Raw genomic sequence first — 19,653 nt, forward strand, 5'->3', positions numbered from 1 at the left:
CTGAGATATTTGGTTATTGTCAAGTTGTCCTTTTCCAAAATGACTGGTCTTAGGTTGCATTTTCTCCCCAAGTCCAGATGCTTTTTTTTTTTTTTTCTCATCCTCATCCGAGGACATTTTTCCATTTTTTGTTGAGATAGAGTTGGGAGAGAGAGAGAGAGAGAGAGAAACATTGACGTGAAAGGGACACATCAAGTGGCTGCCTCCCAACCAGGGCCGGGGACAAACTGCAACCGAGACATGCACCCTTAGCACGCACCACTGGAGCCCTGGCCGGTTTGGCTCAGCGGTTAGAGCATCGGCCTGCGGTCCAGAGAGACCCGGGTTCGGTTCCCGCTAAGGGCGCGTGCCTCGGTTGCAGTTTGTCCCTGACCCTGGTTGGTTGTGGGGGTGGCAGTCACTCAATGTGTCCCTTTCACATCAATGTCTCTCTCTTCCTCTCTCTCCCTCCCACTCTATCTGAACAAAAAATGGAAAAATGTCCTCGGGTGAGGATGAAAAAATAAATAAATAAAAGTCAAGTCACTTGAAAAGTTAAAACATTAAAAAAAAAAAAAAATCTATCCTAGAAGTAGGAAATGGTACTCTCTAGAAAGTAAAAGTAATATTACAATTATATTATGAAGCTATAATAGAATTTTTGATAATTTTTTTGTTAATCCTCAAGGATATTTTTTCCATTGATTATACACACACACACGTGTGTGTGTATACATATATATATATATATTTCTTTTAGAAAGAGTTGAAGGGAAAGAGGTAGAGAGAGAGAGAGAGAGAAACATCGATGTGAGAAAGATATATCAATTGGTTGCCTCCCAAACATGCCCCAACTGGGGCCAGGGATCGAACCTGCAACCCAGGTACATGCCCTGACCAGGAATAGAACCTGAGACCCTTCAATGTGCAGGCCAACACCCTAACCCCTAAGCCACACCAGCCAGGGCAAATTTTTAACAACTAGAATAAGTTTTAACATCTAGAACTGAATTTCATTCAAATATTAGACTGTACCATATATTTTAAAGTTTATGTGAATATTTGCTAAATGAATTACTCATAAATCTAGAGTCTTTACTTGTCTACATAAATATAAAAAGATTATATTGGGAGGGGAGTACAACTGAGTCCATGTAATTTAACAAGTCTTTTGATATTATGTACCATATTTCTGCCTTTAGAATTAGAGTAATAGTATATCAGAGTAATTTTAGAAGAGTTCACCCAGATTAACATGTCACTTTTTAAAATAAAAGAAAAAAATCAAGCAAGTTTATTTAAAGTTATTTCATTGATTAGTACCTTCTCACAAAAACTCCCCCAGAAGACACTTTTTTCTTTACTCGCCTCTTCTCTTTGCTTGACTCACAAGAAGAGTCATCTTCCTACAAATGCAGAAAAAGAGAACCAAATAAGATTTCTATCCTAGACACATTTCATCTTTCTACATTATCTGTCCCAAAAGAAAAAAAATTAATGATACTAATATTTTCAACTCTGGATTAAAGCTCTTTCAGAGTTTTGTATAAATAAATTCTTAATTTTTTTTTTTTTTTTTAAGAGAGAGGGGAAGGGAGAGATAGAAACATCTATGTGAGAAAGAAACATTGATCAGCTGCCGCCAGCACGCCCCCTACTGGGGATCGAACCTGTAACCTTGGTATGACCCACAACTTGTTGGTGTATGGGACAATGCTTCACCCAACTGAGCCATACCGGCCAGGGCAGGTTGACCATTCTTGATTAGCAAACATGGACCAGAGCACTGGACCAATGACTTCCTGAATGATGCTGGTTTTGGAGATCTACCAGATATGAAGTTCTTGGCACTGAGGCTAACACATAACAAAGTATTCAGTAACTTCTTGTTGATGATGCAGATGTTATTAAGGTAAGTTAGACGGCATCATGGAACTTAAATGTCAGTACTATGTCTAAAATAAGTACCCAACTAACATAAAATACAAATGATGAGGTGTCATTAGAACTGTACAAAGTGTTTGGTAAAAGGAGAAATCGTGTGTGGTCAAGGGGATTAATTCAGGGTTGATAAATGAGATGGTTCTTAGAGGATTCTGGGAGGCCGAGTTGATAGCCTGGAAGGCATGGACAAAATGAACAAAGGCCTGGTGGTGGGGCAAGTTCAGGAAATAAAGGCTACATGTAGGAGAAGAGAAAAAAATAAGGCTGGTGAGGTTTAATGTGGGCTAAGATAAGACAGTATGTGAGCAAAGCACTATAAAAATAATCATTATCAAAACCAGTTATTACTGGTGTTGTTATCAAAGAGCATAATATGGGTCAAACTATTACTAAGAAACTATCCTAAAAAAATTTTTCTGTATAAAATTATACTATCGCAAATTCTATCACATGTGAAAAAGTTTTAAAGGTACAGTTGCAGTCAGTCACAGGCCTGACCAGAAGGTGGCAGAAGATTTAGTCAGAGCTTCTTGAGGAATCAGTATAAATGGGCACTGCATGAACAGTTCATTTTATTTATAGTTTATTTATTTAGACCCCAAAAATAAACTACTTTTAAATGCATACGGCTCTACACATTTTATTTATCCACAGACTTTGTTTATTCAACTTGAACACAAAAAATGGAAAGAAAGGAAGGAAAAAGGAGAAAAGGCTACGAGGAGGGGAGACTATAATACAGTATTTCCTTTAACATCAACACAATGCCATGAGATGGATGTTATCCTCATTTTACAGATGGGGAAATCGAGACCCAGAAGCTTTTTTTTGTTTGTTTTTTAATCCTGAGAACATTTTCCCATTTTTTGTTCAGATAGAGTGGGAGGGAGAGAGAGAAACATCAACGTGAAAGGGACACATCGAGTGGCAGCCTCCTGCATGAACCAACCAGGGCCAGGGACAAACTGCAACCAAGGTACGTGCCCTTAGCGGGAACCGAACCCAGGTCTCTCTGGACCGTGGCCGACACTCTAACTGCTGAGCCAAACCGGCCAGGGTGAGACTCAGAAGCTTTTGAAGAAGAAAATAAGCAGTATCGGGGTTGCAGCTGCCATTACATGCCAGTGATGTTTGCTCATTTACAAAAATTGGATAGCCTTTTTTGTTTTCAAATACAAGCAAAAGTTCATTTAGAAAGTCACAGAAGTAGAAAAAGTGAGCCAGCTGGGCTGTGTGGGCTCAGGAAACAGGTTACTGCCCTGGCCAAATAGCCCAGTTGGTTAGAGCATCGTCCTGATATGCCAAGGTTGTGGGTTTGATCTCCAGTCAGGGCACATAGAAAAATCAAGCAATGAATGCATAAATGAGAGGAACAACAAATCAATGTTTCGATGTTTCTTTACCTCTGTCTCTCTCTCTCTCTCTCTCTTCAAAAAGAAAAAAAGATATGATTCATATCTTTAAAAAAAAGAGAGAGAGAGGCAAAAGAAGTGCCCTTGGAGCTTAGGAGAGAGAGCGAATGCACACGCAAAGGAGTCAAGGTGTGGGCATGAGAGAGAGAGAGAGAAATTGGATAACCTAGAGTAGGACTGCAAAACACGATGAGCCCAGAGTATAGGGGCCTTGAGTCAGCTCTCCTGAAAGCCTCCACGTTGTTCACAGAGAGCGAGGTTTTGGAGGCTATGCTGTAGGGTATGAAATCAAACCCTGCCCGGAGAACAAATGCTTCTGGGCAAGAAGAGAATATTTTTAAATACCTAAAAAATGAAAATGTTCTAAGTAGACAATCATTTTGGAGCGACTCAAAAGGTAGCTGAACAAGAATGACATAAGTTCCTCCCTTTGAGGAGACTGTGGAAGCCAGCAGAGTTCCTGCCAGCAGGTGGAGAGGGAACATATTTGGAGTAAAAGTGGTAGTTCAAGAAAAGTGTGTGTCCTCTTGTCCTCCAGGGAAAGAACAGGCTGCACGGGCTGGTCCCTCTATACTAATGTATCCCCAGGGGCTAAGGGTGGTACAAGATGAACATTCTGAAAATGAAGACAATAATTATTTATAATTAATTATATCCCATGGAAAATCAAGCACTGGTGAGATACCAAAACCCAGAAAAGTGTTTGAATTTGTATATGCATTGAAATATTCATATGTGTTTCTAGATTAATAGAATATCATCTGATATGAGACATGCCAAATCATTAACAGTAGCTTCCTCTGGAGAGTGGAACTCAGTATGAAGAGAAATGTCTGCCCTGTTTTTAATAATTTACAAGAAGCACATATATTATTTTGTTATTTTAAAGTAGTTATTAAAGAGATTAATGATAGTTTGTGAAAAATAAAATTTAAAGTGTCAGGAAATTTGCGTTATAAATCAGATTTTGGTGATTCTGGTCTGGAACAGAACTAACTCAGCCTTGATGACTGAAGAAAAAAATGTTCCTATGGAAAGAAAATGTGAAATGTCCCTGAACCCCTACACTATGTCACATGAGCAGTCCACAAGGACCACTTCATGGCTCTTCACTCACAGAAGAGAGCAGGAGTCAAAGTTTCCCCAGTGTACGTTCTGCCTGTTCTACTCAGAGACTAGATGGCCTGAAATACAAGCACCATTGGGGTTTCTTGCTGTCACTGTCACAGAAATACTCCACCTGCTCTTCTGTATTTGTTCTTTGTATCTGCTTCCACATTAGTATCATTTTAGCTTCCTTCTAAATATGTGTTCTTTTCACTTATCACTCTAAGCACTCTTCTATATTCTGTAGCTATATTCTGAATTCCAAATGCATAATTCTGACTGGGAATTATGAAAAGAGCTAAGGCTATGGAATCAAAAGTTAGAGACTGAATACTGATCCCATCATAACTAGTTGTGTGAATTTAGACAACTCACCTCTCTGAGCCTCGGTTTCCTTAGATGTTATATAAGGGTAGATCAAATGACGTGATAACATGTAAAAGAACTTTGTAAAGTGTTACAAATGTTACTTTTTTATTATTCTGTAATCTGAACAAAGGGTTACTATGACAACTGCCATGCTGGCTCTTTCCCATTCTTAATACTGGTCTTTTAAGAAGCTGATGATTTCTTATATGGATCCCTTCAAGGCACTTTATTTTGACTATTTAGAATGTTGAAATAGAAAATTCTAACTGCCTTAGAATTCTTATTGATTACTCTGTAAATATTTATCCTTATATGGTATAATAATAAGAACCATAACACTGCACATTTATAGACCAGGCTGCTGTTCTAACCAACACATATGTGGATATATACATATATGTATGTGTATATATAAAGGAATACATATATAGAGAAATATTCCTTTAATCCTTACAACACTCTAGAAAGTATAAATTACAGTACTATCTCCAGTGTACAACTAAGGCGTAGAGACATTAAATGACTTGTTCAAACTAAAAAAAAGGTTGTAGCCAGGATTCAAATCCAAACAACCCCAGTCCAAAGCTTGAACTCTCAGTTACTGTTGTATACTACTTCCTGAGAAAGATAAATGTGTTAAGAAGGACACTAACCACTGCCGTAACGTTGGGGACCTGAATATTTTCCAGGGTCTCTCTAAGTTGATCCACCTCTGCTCGATATTCATCCAGCTGACATTCTAATTTTTCTCTACGTAGTCGTTCATACTCCAGCTGGCCCTGCAGCTCTTGGATAGTCCTGTCAAAAACAGATTTTGTTTTCAACCAATCTCCAATATGAACGAAATATTATTTTTGGTAATAGTGAAAAGCATCCATGCACTGTATTTAAGACAAATCAAAAAAGAAAGGAGAGGGCAGGAAAGAGGAAGATCCATGTGTACTGCTCTTTACAGACCCAAGTTTTGATTACATGGAAAGTCTCCTCTCCTGTCTCCCTTTGTTCCCAGTCCACTCTCAAAAGCAGACAGAAAAGCAAAGAGGCAGTGGGAGGAAATTAGCATGAGGCAGCCTATTCCAGCAGTCATTAACTAATTAGGGAGGAGCCAAATGTGCAGACAGCCAATTCAGGTACAGAAGTAGAGGGTACAATGGCTCACGGTCAGTGAACACAGCACTGGGCCCAAGATGCATGAGTAAGCAGTCCAATTTGATAGGGATGATTAGAGACTTCATTAGTTAAAAACCTCAAAGTAGCTGTGTCTCAAAAAAAAAATCTTAACTCCATAGAGTTTCAATTTTGCAAGATGAAAATAGTTCTGGAGACTGATTATGCAAACTATGTGAATGTATTTAACACTACGGAATTGTACTTAAAAATAGGTAAGATGATACATTTTATGTGTATTTTACCACAATAAAAAAAATCTTAACACCTTGTCCATCTGGGGACTTGGAAAGAAAACGATAGAATCTTACACCCTTTGATTGGGATTAAAAAACAAAAAACAAAACAAGTTGTTGGTCAATAAATCCTCACATGGCATTTAGAGAGAGAACTAAAAACAAACCATTAAAGTTTGGAGGACATTACTTTTCAGACTCTAGCCGTTCTTTCTTCTGCTTTAGATCTTCTTCTGTTATCCCTCCCAAGTGTTTATAGTTGCTCTCAGCAATTTCCAGGAGGTGTCTCAATTCTACAATTTTCTTATAAGCTCTCACTGAAACACAAAGTTGAATAGAAACGTTCAAACAGGAGCTCACATGATGCTCATCCTGGAGTCTATTCTTCCTCTAAAGCAAGTGTCTGTGTGGTTTGGGAAAGGGGGTAGAGGGAGGTGGCATATACACAGAAGGATAAATATCAGTAACAGAGTATTTGGAGGATTCTTTTCCTGCTCTTGGAGGATGTATCAGACTGTTATGACTTTTAATATTATGAACAAGGTTTAAAGACTAGCAGTAGCCCTGGCCGGTCTGGCTCAGGGGTTAGAACAATTAAGTCGTGGGTTCGATTCCAGTCAAGGGCATGTACCTTGGTTGTGGTTTGTCCCCAGCCCTGGTTGGGGTCGTGCAGGAGGCAGCCACTCGATGTGTCCCTTTCATGTCGATGGTTCTCTCTGTCTCTCTCTCTCTCTCTCTCTCTCTCTCTCTCTCTCTGTCTCTCTCTCTCCCTCCCTCCCTCCCTCCCTCCCTCCCTCTCTCTCTCCGTCTCTCTCCCTCACACTCTAACTGAACTAAAATGGAAAAATGTCCTCGGGTGAGAATAAAAAAATAATAATAATAAAGACTAGCAGTATTTTAGGGCTAATGGTATATTACAGTACATGCATAATCTATAGTATGTCAAAAAATTAGAAAAATTGAAATATGCTGGATTTATTTAAAACAAACAAGAATTAACCCATCCCCCAATTTTTTTATTTCTTGTAATATCTATGCAAGAGTATACTGGGAGAAGGAAATGTGTTGAGAGCTGCTTTTAGCTACTCTCCAACTATCAAACCTATTAATTTTTTGTCCTTTGTGGTAGTGCTTCTCAAACTGGGGTGACTTTCTCCCCCAAGGGACATTTGACATTATCTGTATACATTGTTCCTTTTGAACTTGATGGATAAAAGGGAGCAGGCTATTGGCATCTACAGGCTTAGGACTACTAAACATATTAAAATATACTGGACTGACCCCCACCCCTCAACAAATAAGTATCTGGCCCAAAATGGCAATAATGCAGAAGTTGAGAAACCCTGCTTTACAGAACCAGGTCAGTAAATCAGCACCTCTACTTGCTAACACTCACCACTCTGACTTATCTCTTAATAGATTAGAGCTACAGGTTTCAAAGTGCATACAGGTTTCAAAGTGCATACATCAGAATCAACTGGATGTCTTTTTTAAAGGTATATATTTGAGCCCAACACCAGACACATTCTGGTACTGGTACTTAGTAAAAGCTCCTCAGACAATTCTGATGGGCAGACAGATTTGGGAACCACTGTAACCACTAGCAAAGTAGAGGGGATTTTTTAAATGTTACATAAGAAAATACAAAAAGAACTGTAGCTATTTAGTTTATATAATAATTCTTTAATATTTGAAGGCTATGCTTTGAAAAAAAAAGTTCAATGGGGTCATCAGAGGTAAGAACAAGAATTAATTGGGATAAGCTCCAATAAGAGAGATTTTAACTCAACAAAGGAGAAACTTTTCAACAAAAACAGTAAGAGCTATCATGTATTGTGGAGTGCCTATGATATGCAAATATTACAACTAAGTACCTTTATACATTTTAAAAAATATTTTTCTTGCCCTGGCCAGTTTGGCTCAGTGATTAGTTAGAGTGTCCGACCAAAGAGTCATGGATTCAATTCCTGGTCAAGGGCACATATCTCGGTTTCGGGTTTGAACCCTGGCCCTGGTCCAGGTCATGTGGGAAGCAATCAATCGATGTTTTTCTCTCACACTGATATTTTTCTCTCTCCCCGTCCTCCCTCTCACCCTAGCTTAAAAAAAAAAAAAAAAATGGAAAAGTATCCTCGAGTGAGGATTTTAAAAAATACATATTTTTCTTGATTTTTAGGGAGAAAGAAAAAAACATCCATGAGATCCAAACATCAACTGGCTGCCTCCTCCTACACGTACCCTATTGAGGATTGAGCCAGAAACCCCGGCATGTACCCTGACCAGAATAAACCAGCAACCCTTCAGTGTCCTGAACAACACCCAACAAACTGAGCTACACTGGCCAGGGCAGTACCTTATACATTTTAATCCTCACAAGAAACCTGTCAAAGGATGGAAATGGGCCCCCTGGGCAATAGTGAGTGCCTTATCACTGAAAGTGACTGAGTGGTTGCTGGATAACATGTGACAGGAATGTTGAGCCAGAAGTCAAACCTCAAATAGTTACAGGATATTCTGATACCATGGTCCTAAACATAATTCACTAAACAATGGTCTAAATTGAGGCTCAATTTCAGCAAGTCTGGGATGACAAGAAATCCAACCAGTCCTGTGTAGGTGCTCTGGCAAAACCTAGTGTCCTAGAGGAAGAGGTCGTCTAGTTCTTTTTGAGTTTCACCCTGGAATAAAACTAAATAGGGACCAGAAAACAGCACATGACCTCCTATATAGTACCTTCACTAGCTGCAAGCACCCCAGCGGGGCACCAGCAAGCCGTACTGTATGGCAAAGTGTAAGAGCACATTTGTAACAAACGCACCACAGTAGGAAACTGTTCTGGCCACGTTCTTGGTCTTTCCTAAAATATCTTTTTAAAATTTTATGATTCACTGACAACAATCCTCTCACTCATGTCTCTTACTAAAATAATTTCAGAAGAAACTGAAATTCCACAGATCAACTGCTCGTTTCTACAGTTCTAAGTCCTTGCTAATTCTGAATGCAACCACCAAAAAGAAGTATAAGCACAAACAACAAAATTAGAAATAGGTAAATTGGAACTCATCAAAATTAAAAACTTTTACACTGCAAAGGATATCATCAAGAAAGTTTAATGACAACCACAGAATAGGAGAAAATATATGCAAGTCATGTACAAAGTGGGGCAAAAGCAGGTTTACAGTTGTCCGTATAGAAAATAATACACTAATTAATAAATAATAACACTAGAATAAACTGTTTTGCATACTCACAACTGTAAACCTACTTTTGCCTCTACTCTATCTTATAAGGGACTTATAGCTGGAAGTACTCTTACAACTCAATAATAAAAAGATAAACAATTCAGTTAAAAAATAGGCAAATAATTTAAATATACATTTCTCCAAAGAAGATATACAAGTGGTCAATGTGTACATGAAAAGATACTTATCATTAATCATTAGGGAAACATCAATCAAAATTATGGGACACCACTTCACACTCACTGAAATAGCTATAATCAATTAGAGAAACAATAACAAGTTTTGAAAAAGGATGTGAAAAAACTAGAACCCTCATACATTACTGGTGGGAATGTAAAAAAATACAGTCGCTTTAGAAAAGAATTTGGGAGTTCCTTAGAATGTTAAACATAGAGTTACCAAATGATCCAGCAATTCCAAAACCTAGGTATATATCCAAAAGAAATAAAAATATATGTCCATACTAAAACATATACATGACTGTTCATAACAGCATTATTCATAATAGCCAAAATGAAGAAACAACTCAAATGTCCATCAACTGATGAATGGATATATAAAACAGGGTATATCCATACAAGAATATTATTTGGCAATAAAAAGAATAAAGCACATGTTACAATGTGCATGAACCTTGAAAACTTGTGCTAAGTGAAAGAAGCCAGACACAAAATACCACATATGGTATCATTCCACTCATATTAAAGGCTCAGAAAAGACAACTCTATAGAAACAGGAAGTAGATTAGTTGTAGCCTAGAGATGGGATTTAGGGGGAAGGGAGAAGGCAAAGGTAATAGGGAGTGACTACTTATGGTTGTGAAGGTGATGTAAATGTTATCAAATATATAGTGGCAATGGTTGCACAAATCTATAAATATACTAAAAACCATTAAGTTGTACACCTTACATGGGTAAGCTGAATGGTATGTAAATTATATCTTAATAAAGCTATGTAAAATAAAGTTGTCAGGAAATTCTGAAGGGATCATTCACTCTGAGCCTCACTGTGAGGTGATCTTGGTGGCTCATTGTGGGAGCCCCTCATATCAGCATCTTTAGGTCTGCCCTTGGTTGCATTCATCAGAAAAGAGGCTTCCGCTATCCCCTGGAGAGTAATGTTCTGCCTGACAATGTTCTGGGAGCTCTTAAAATTTTATTTTTAAAAATACAGACATAAATTAGAAGTTTTCCTTAGAGAATATAGTTTTGATACAACTAGTTCTTCCTGTGAGAATAACTGAAAATAGTTTCCAGAAACTAATGAAGCTCTGATGTTTGAATCCAGTACCCAAGCTCACTCACTTTACTACAGCTGCCTGTGTTTAGCCTCAGTTCAGATAGATCCTTCTCACCTTTCCTCTATGTAAGAGCTCCATTGAAATAGTTCTTCTCATCCATTCATATGAATCATGGCTCTCTGACCAAATATCATGAGAACTAAAATTAGGGTTATGTGGCAAGAAAATACTCTTTCATGAGGCAATGTGTGTGTGGTGACAAGGGCAACATATAGGGAAATCTCAAGTCTTCTAGTCACTGTGTGACTTTGGGCAAGTAACTTAGCTTTTTCGAAGTTCAGGCTCTTTACCTATCAAATGAAAATATGAGGATTTCTTGAGATAGAAAACAGAGATATTACATACTTCATTGACATACCGTGAATGATGTATATGAAGATGTTCTTTAAACTTTGTAAAACACTACAGTAGTGTAAACAATTATTATTAGGATTTTGAAGGGAAAAAATTCTAGCAGCAGAGTTATATGCCAGTAACTGTGCCACAGTAGAAATGCTACAGAAATTAAAATTCACTCTGCCCTGGCCAGTTTTGCTCAGTGGTTAGAGCGTCGGCCTGCGGTCCAGAGAGACCTGGGTTCGGTTCCCGCTAAGGGCACATACCTCAGTTGCAGTTTGTCCCCAGCCCTGGTTGGGTTGTGCGGGTGGCAACCACTCAATGTGTCCTTGTCATGTCGATGTCTGTCTGTCTGTGTGTGTCTCTCCGCCCCGCCCCCACTCTACCTGAACAAAAAAATGGAAAAATGTCCTCGGGCGAGGATAAAAAATAAAATAAAATCCACTCCAATTACTAGACTTCAATTTCATTCGAGTATGTTCAATAATAAATATAACACTGAAGTAAGCCACAGTCCTCCTGGCTCCTGAATATTAATTTACATCAACCTAATCATGTGTCCATTTAAGAGATAGAAACAATCCCGCCTTGACTCACTAATTTGGTGTGCTTTAGCATTTGTTATGGACTCAGTACTTGTATCTCCTCAAAAATGATATGTTGAAGCCCTAACCCTCAATATGACAGTATTTGGAGATGGGGCCTTTGGAAGGTAATTAGGGTTAGATGAGGTCATGAGGGTGGGGCATGGTCCAATGGGATTAGTACCTTTAAAGCAACACCAGAGAGTTTGCTCACTCTCCACCACATGAGGAAGAGAAAAGATGATCATCTCCAAGCCAGAAAGAAAGACCTCACCAGAAACAGACTCATTGGACTTTGATCTGAGATTTTCAGCCTCTATAACTGTGAGAAAATAAATTTCTGTTGTTTAAAGCACCCAGTCAATGGTATTTTGTTATGGCAGTCCATGCACACTGAGACACCATTTAATAAGATCATAATTCATTGGTAATTATGAAAATTAAGTCTTTGGCATATGTCTCCATAATGCAATTTATATGAAAGACAAAAACATTTTTATTTAATTATAAATTTTTATTTAACTGAAATAAGAACAGATAATCAAGACTTTTATAGCTTTAAAAAATAAATCAGACAATTTAGAAACCAAGCAAATATGGAGAAATGATGTGTCTGTTCATCAATGTAACCCTAGCACCTAGAACAGTGTCTGACACATAACTGAGTACTCAATAAGCATATGCTGAGTGGTGTGAGAAAGAAGAGTTGATAAAGCACAATTTCAGTCATTTCTTTTAATACTACATTAAGCAGGTTCCGAATGTTTTCTGTATTTCAGAAAGCAGGGCTATTTCTGATGCACTGCTATAGTTCCTTAGTCTAGGGCTGTGCACACAGTATATATTCAAATATATGTTGGATGAATGGAATGCCTTCCTTACCTATTTGCCAATCTAAACCCTAGCTACCCTTTAAGGAAAAGTCCAAATTCCCCTTTTAAATAGCCTTCCCTGCGACCCTATAGTCCTGAGTGAATAGTCCTTTTATTTTTTTTTGTTTGTTTGTTTGTTTTTATCCTCACCCGAGGACATTTTTCCATTTTTTGTACAGATAGAGTGGGAGGGAGAGAGAGTGAGAAACATCGATGTGAAGGGACACATCGAGTGGCTGCCACCCGCACGACCAACCAGGGCCGGGGACAAACTGCAACCGAAGTACGTGCCCTTAGCGGGGACCGAACCCGGGTCTCTCCGGACCGCAGGCCAACGCTCTAACCGCTGAGCCAAACTGGCCAGGGCTGAATAGTCCTTTTAAACTCACTGTCTAATAGCCCAAGCCAAGAATCTAAGAGTGAACCTTGATTACGCTCATTCTCTAACACTTCATTTTCATATCTGTCAACAAATCCTATTGGCTCTATGTTCTAAATACACCCAAATATGATCATTTCTCACCATCTCCATCATTCTTACCCTAGTCCAAGCCATTATCAACTCTCTCCTGGACTAAGGCCATAGCCCCCTAACTGATTTCCCTGCTTCTACTTTTGCCCTGTGAAGAGAAATGGGCTTTTCACAACACTGGAAATTCAGAGGCAAAAATAGTCAAGACCAACTGGATTCTGATTTGGCTTTCTCCCTCACCATCCTCCAGATAAATATGGTCTTGCAGATACTGAGTTTGGGTCAAGAACCAAGAATGCCTGATATACATAAATATTACCTTAAAGGGAACTAAACAGACTGTTTATGTAAGCTCTTCTGGAATGGTGGTGAAAGCCTTTAGTGGTGAAGCAAAACAACAATGGAGATTTTCAGCATCACCGGTAGTTGCAGGCCTATACCAGGAACTCTAGGAGCCCAGGAAATCTGTGCAGACATTCTACATCTGCTCTTGTGTAATTCTAATTTAGTATTCTTGAAATTTTTAAATTATATCAGGAACTTCCTCTAACCTTGCATTAGCAAGTGTGTGTTCTTCCCACCTATTCATAACACATCTGAAATGCTATGGTCTCTCCCACCTCCCAGTCTATTCCCCACCCAGCAACCAGAGTATTGTTATTTTTAAACATAAATCAGATCACACCATCCCCATCTCAAAATCTACCAAAAAAATCTAAACATAAAATCCTTATTCAGCCCTATTTGATCTCATTGCGCCCCTACTTATGTCTCCAACCAAATCTGTCACCACTTCCTTGGTGATTCTACACCAGCCACACCGAGCTCAATCCTACCTCATGACCTCCCGCTGGTTGGAATATTCTTCTGAGATCTTCATATGGCCCGCTCTCATCATTAGGTCTCTTCTTAAATGTCACCCCCTTAGAGAGGCCTCCTCTAATGGTTATCTTATCTATAGCACTACCCTACTTTATTTTCCTTATGTATGTATTTTCTTATTAATTATATATCACCACCACATATCTGTCAGCAAATCACCAGAATGTAAGTTCTTGGTGACAGGACGGGGATTTTGTATTGCTCACCGTTTCTCCAATATCTACAACAGTAATCTGGCACATAGTAGTCAGTAAACACTTGCTGCTATAGTTATCTGTAAAAATCATTTGCCAACTAACCATGGAAATCCTTGAGATGTCTCTTCCTGTTTCCTATGATCCACTTAAATAATGTTTCCTCTTATATAACATTTTCCTCCTTGAGGGAAAGAGATCATGTCTTACATTTTTTATATGTTCAACAACCCCTAGTACAAAAATTATACTAGTTCTGGTTCCCCCCAAAATGAAAGTATTTTACTTTGTAGATAACTGTCTTTTAGGATAATTTCCAAATTTGTGGTAAAAAATGGCAATGGCGTTTCTTAAAGAATAAATCACAACCGAGTTGGCACACTTACTTCTGGCATCTGTTTTATCTGATTCATTAAGATATAAATCAGCCTTGGCATCAGTGCTTCCCTCAACACCATGTCTTATAAAATATTTCATATCATCTTCATCAACTTCATTCTCGTCATCTATATCATATTTCTGTAGCCCCTCTAATAGCTTTACTGCTGCTAAATGGGCAAACCTGTAGAAAAGAATCAACAATTAACAAGAACCACAATTTTCTAACTGAAACTGCAGTTTGAACTTAGCAGTAGTGGGAACGTCTGGCCCACATGCCGATAAGGCCCTCAAAATCAATACCAGCTAAATATCCAAATGGCCCTTGGCAGAAGGTTCCCCACGCCTGATAGGTAATTACACTCTGTACATTATGCCTCCAACCCACCAACCAGTAAAGGAGCAAAACTGTATCTGAGGATCAGTGCCAATTTGACGTACTATATCCAGCTACATAGGAAACTCAGTTACTAGTTACTGGTCACTAAGGACAAGCAGTCATATTAAAGACAGATTCCATAATTTTTACTAACAAAAATGCAACTGGGAGAGGAGACCCAAACAAAATTGATATATTGGATAGAAAGCCCAAAACCACCCTATTTGATCACCTGTATTTACTACCTTTTTCGGATGGCCTAATTTAGATTTAGAATTAGTTCTAATTCCAGTTTGAGGCCTAACTATAGTTCTAGCACCCTTAATCTTCATCCTTACTCAACCCAAAGCACTTGCCATGGCTTTGAAATATAATAAAAAAAATAATGACTTTCCCATCCATATTTTCTATTTTCTTTGATCTTTCCCACATCTCTATGAAGCTTCCAATAATATACTCTTGGTTTTGGAGTTGTTGTAATTGCATGTAATCTACATGGTTTTTCCACAGTTTTGCTAATTGAGATGTTTAATGCTTTCTCTTAGGACATGGAGAATTTCTATACACAAAAACCTCAAATTCTATTTTTTTTCACATACTTATATAACCACACACATATGCATATACATAAATCCTTACCTTTCACCGGGTACTGAAAATCACTAACGATATAGTAATAACATATGTAGGAAGTTGTAAAGTTAATAGAAATCATTAACTCTATTACTAGGTTGTAATGTAACAGCTATCATTTACTGAGTACTTGCTTTATACCAGATTCAAGATTATTTCTGTAACACTACATTCACACCTAGCATTTTGGTACATGAGTGATAAAGACATGTGGGCCAGAGATTATGACTAACTCCAGATACTAAATAGTAACTCCATAGTACTAAATTACCCACGTGATACTGGTATAAAGATAGACAAATAGGTCAATAGACAAAATACAGAGTCTACAAATAAGCCTACATATATATGGACAACTAACTTGGACAAAGACACAAAGGTAATACAGTGAAGAAAGGACAGCCTTTTCAACAAATGATGATACAACAATTGGATATCTATATTTAAAATAAACTTGCCCTGGCCAGTTTGGCTCAGCAGTTGGAGCATCAGCCTGCGGACCAGAGAGTCCCGGGTTCGGTTACCACTAGGGGCACGTACCAAAATAAATAAATAAATAAATAATGAAATAAAATAAAATAAACTTGAATACGTACCTCACAATATATATAAAAATTAACTCAAAATGGATCATAGACGTTAGTAAAACCTAAAACTATACAACATCTAAAATAAAACACAGGAGAAAATCTCTGTGACTTTGTTTTAATCAACAATTTCTTAAATATGATATCAAAAGCATCATCCATAAAAGAACAAATTGATAAAAACTTCTGTTCTTCAAAGACATTGTTAAGAGAATGAAAAAAAATAAGCCAAAACTGGGACAAAAGTTTTACAAAACAAAAATGTGAGGAAAAAAATAGTATCCAGAACACATAAAGAGCTCTTAAAATTCAACAGAAAGAAAACAACCCTGTTTTTAAAAGTGGACAAAAGATCTGAACAGTCACTTCACCAAAGGAAAATATACAAATGGCAAATATATATATGAAAAAATGCTCAAAATCATAATAATTTTTATTAGGAAAATACAAATTAAAACCACAATGAGACTATCACTGCACATCTATTAAAGTTACTAAACTCAAAGAACCTGACAATATCAACTGCTGAATAGATAAGGAGCAACAGAAACTTTCATCCATTGTTGGTGGGAACAAGTTGCTATGGTCACTTTGGAAGACACTGGCAGTTTCTTGTAAAGTTAAATATCCTTAGCATATGACCCAACAATACTACCCTTAAGTATTTACCCAAGTGAACTAAAAACTCAAATTCACGCAAAAGCCTGTATGTAAATGTTTATAGCAGCTTGATTTATAGTCACACAAAAATGGATATAATCAAGGTTTCCTTCAACAGGTTAGTAGATAATCAATCTATGGAATACTATGGAATTCTACATCTGATGGAATGCTATTCAGCAATAAGAAATGAACTTCTAATACATATAAATTCTCAAAATAATTATGCTGAGTGAAAGAAGCTAGCTATATAAGAATACTTATTACAGGATTCCCTTCACATAAAACTCTGAAAATGCAAACTGATCTGTAGTAACAAAAACAGATCGGTGTTTGCTTGGGGAAGCCAGCAGTGGAAGGGAGAGAGATTACAAAGGAGCACAAGAAGACTTTGGGGTCATGAATATTTTCACAATCCTGATTGTGATGGTTGCATGGGTGTATATCTATATATTAGAATTCATTAAGTTGTACTGTACAAGTATATGCACTTTACTGCATGCCCATTATATCTTGATAAAGCTTTTTATAAAAACAGAGTGGGCCTCAGTTGATCATAATCCTAGGTACATGGTACAATAAAATCGCACTCCAAGGCTCCAAAGAAATCCCACAGGCAAAATTTTAAGAAACATGAACTCATAAACAAAAAATTGCATGAGATTTTAATGATTAGATCCTTGTATCCATCCTTTGAAGCCTCATTTGCATCTTTTAGCCCACACTCCTACTTTATTTTTTATTTTTTAGTTTATTGATTTTAGAGAGAAATATCAATTTGTTGTTTCACTTATTTATTTATTTATTCATTGGTTGATTATTGTATGTGCCTTGAACAGGGATCAAACCTTGGCATACAAGGATGACACTCTAACCAACTGAGCACCAGGTAAGGGCACACCTTCCTACTTTACATTCAAGCAGTTCTGAACCACATGCAGTTCCTCAGACACACAATTGTCTTCTTACAGTTCTTCCTCCTTCAAGAGTGAGCATAAATGTTGCTTTCACCAAAAAAATAGTTTTCCTTGACCTCTATATAAATTCTGTCCTCCTACAGTTAGTTTCATTCGTAATTCTTACCATCATCTGTATTAATATTTCTCCTCCACCCCTTTCAAATAGGAAGACTTGGGTACTTTTTCTCCTATGTTCTTACTGTACCTTACACATAATGTAATATGATATAATGATTATAATTAATAATTATGCTCACACATAATGATTATAATTATTATTATAATTACAGATTATAATAATTATAATCTGTCTCTCCACAAGACTCCAAGCTCCTTTGTGGGCAAGAACTGTGTTTTTTCATCTTTGTAATCCTAACACTAATCTTAGCATTTGGAACATGATAAATATAATAAAGTTGAATTTTAAAAAACCAACCAAATAAATGAATGGACTATTCCTTGAGAACCTGACCTGAATGAGCTGGAGGTGTTCAATAATAGCTGTTATATCTAATTCAAATGTAAATACCAAAATTTGTTTCAAAACCCATGTGATTCCTTTTGATTACCTCTTTTTATCACACAATATTTCTCAACAGGTGCCAGCATTTGGGTGGGATGATTCTATGCTGTGTACCACTATTCTGAGCACTATTGGACCGGACCTCACCAAATAGTAATGATGTTCGCTAGTCATTGTGACAAACCCCTACATATTTCCAAATGTCCCTCCTACCAGGAAAGGGGACAATACTACCTCCCAGTTGAGAATCACTGCTTTAAAGAGAAGAGATGATACACTGTCAAATGTCTATTCAGCTTATATTGTCATTCTATCAGCATTCGACTGAGTCCTATAATTCCATTAAATAAATCTTCAGAGATTTCTGAGTATAAGAGATTATATGCAGAACTTTAGAAAGAAAAAAAAAGCAAAGCTGATAGGGATACCTCTTAGCCACATCACTGGGTTTCTCCCCTGCTTTGTTGGTAATATTACTGTCTGCTCCCATTTTAATTATCCACTGCAAACATTCTATGTGGCCTTGTCCAGCAGCTGTAAAAAAAACACACACCAAAACAGAAAATACACAAAAAGAATTATTGTTATTAGTAGCAATTTTCCAAAATTTTGAACAATAACCATTAGAGAGTAATTTCATAAGTACTAATCCTTGCAATAATCAATGAAAGTAGGTTAGGCAGATGTAATTTTCTCTATTTCATTTATTTATTCATTAGACAAACATTAAATCAAATATGTACTGTTCTCATCACCTATACAGAGAACTTTACATACAGATATAAAAAAGCTGAGGTTCAAAGAGGTTATTTAACATCACAAAATTAGTAAGTAATCAATTTGAAACTATAACCTAGTTTTTTCTAATCCTATCTAGTGCTCATCTGCTGCTATTTATAGCTCCTGACCAATCTTTTATCATACCAGAATAGGAGTGCAATCTAGCCACAGAGATCCACATTGACTTTGAAAATTTTGTGCCATCTGATATTATTAGCTTATTCCTCTGACCCTCACAACTCAAAACATACAGGTCTCCCACTGATTACCTAAACTGTTTACAACTTTTTCAAAATCTTGTCCTCAAAACACATGCACTCAATATTAATTTTTACCTCCACAACTCTGCTAATGTGTCTTTTCACCTAGTGCCCATCACTCAACAGTGTACTTATCTAATTTCTACCCATCCTTCTAGGTCCATCTCAACACTCAGGGAAACTGGAGAAAAAACTTAACAGACTTAAAAGAACTAAATTTAAGTCTACTAAACAATAAGACTGCAGGACAGAATAGAATTTAGCAAGAGGCTGGCATGTACAGACCTGCAACAAATGTCTATAGAACTGATGAGTGAACGAATGAAGAAAAAAATGAATGAAATCTCAGCTAAGCTTTTACCAGCTGTGTAACCTCAGTCAAAAAAACCTGGTTCCTC

At 37.3% G+C, this 19,653-nt stretch overlaps 1 protein-coding gene across 6 annotated transcripts in view; it reads right to left on the reverse strand.

The window, feature by feature from the left end:
• Positions 1 to 1,295: 1,295 nt before the first annotated feature.
• Positions 1,296 to 19,653, reverse strand: part of ANKRD42 (ankyrin repeat domain 42) — a 50,354-nt gene continuing 31,996 nt past the window's right edge. For 4 of the 6 annotated variants that reach the window (XM_036259458.1, XM_036259462.1, XM_036259463.1 and 1 more), the window contains 5 exons: positions 18,644 to 18,749; positions 14,483 to 14,658; positions 6,405 to 6,531; positions 5,465 to 5,609; positions 1,296 to 1,385 (listed from right to left, as the gene is read on the reverse strand). In XM_036259458.1, the coding sequence (XP_036115351.1) occupies positions 1,296 to 1,385; positions 5,465 to 5,609; positions 6,405 to 6,531; positions 14,483 to 14,658; positions 18,644 to 18,749 (644 nt within the window). Of the gene's footprint in view, positions 1,386 to 5,464; positions 5,610 to 6,381; positions 6,532 to 14,201; positions 14,281 to 14,482; positions 14,659 to 18,643; positions 18,750 to 19,653 lie in introns of those variants that run through there. The other 2 variants (XM_036259459.1, XM_036259460.1) reach the window with 2 other exon arrangements.

This window comes from Molossus molossus, unplaced genomic scaffold (genome assembly GCF_014108415.1).
Source record: "Molossus molossus isolate mMolMol1 unplaced genomic scaffold, mMolMol1.p scaffold_m16_p_13, whole genome shotgun sequence".
NCBI lineage: Eukaryota > Metazoa > Chordata > Mammalia > Chiroptera > Molossidae > Molossus > Molossus molossus.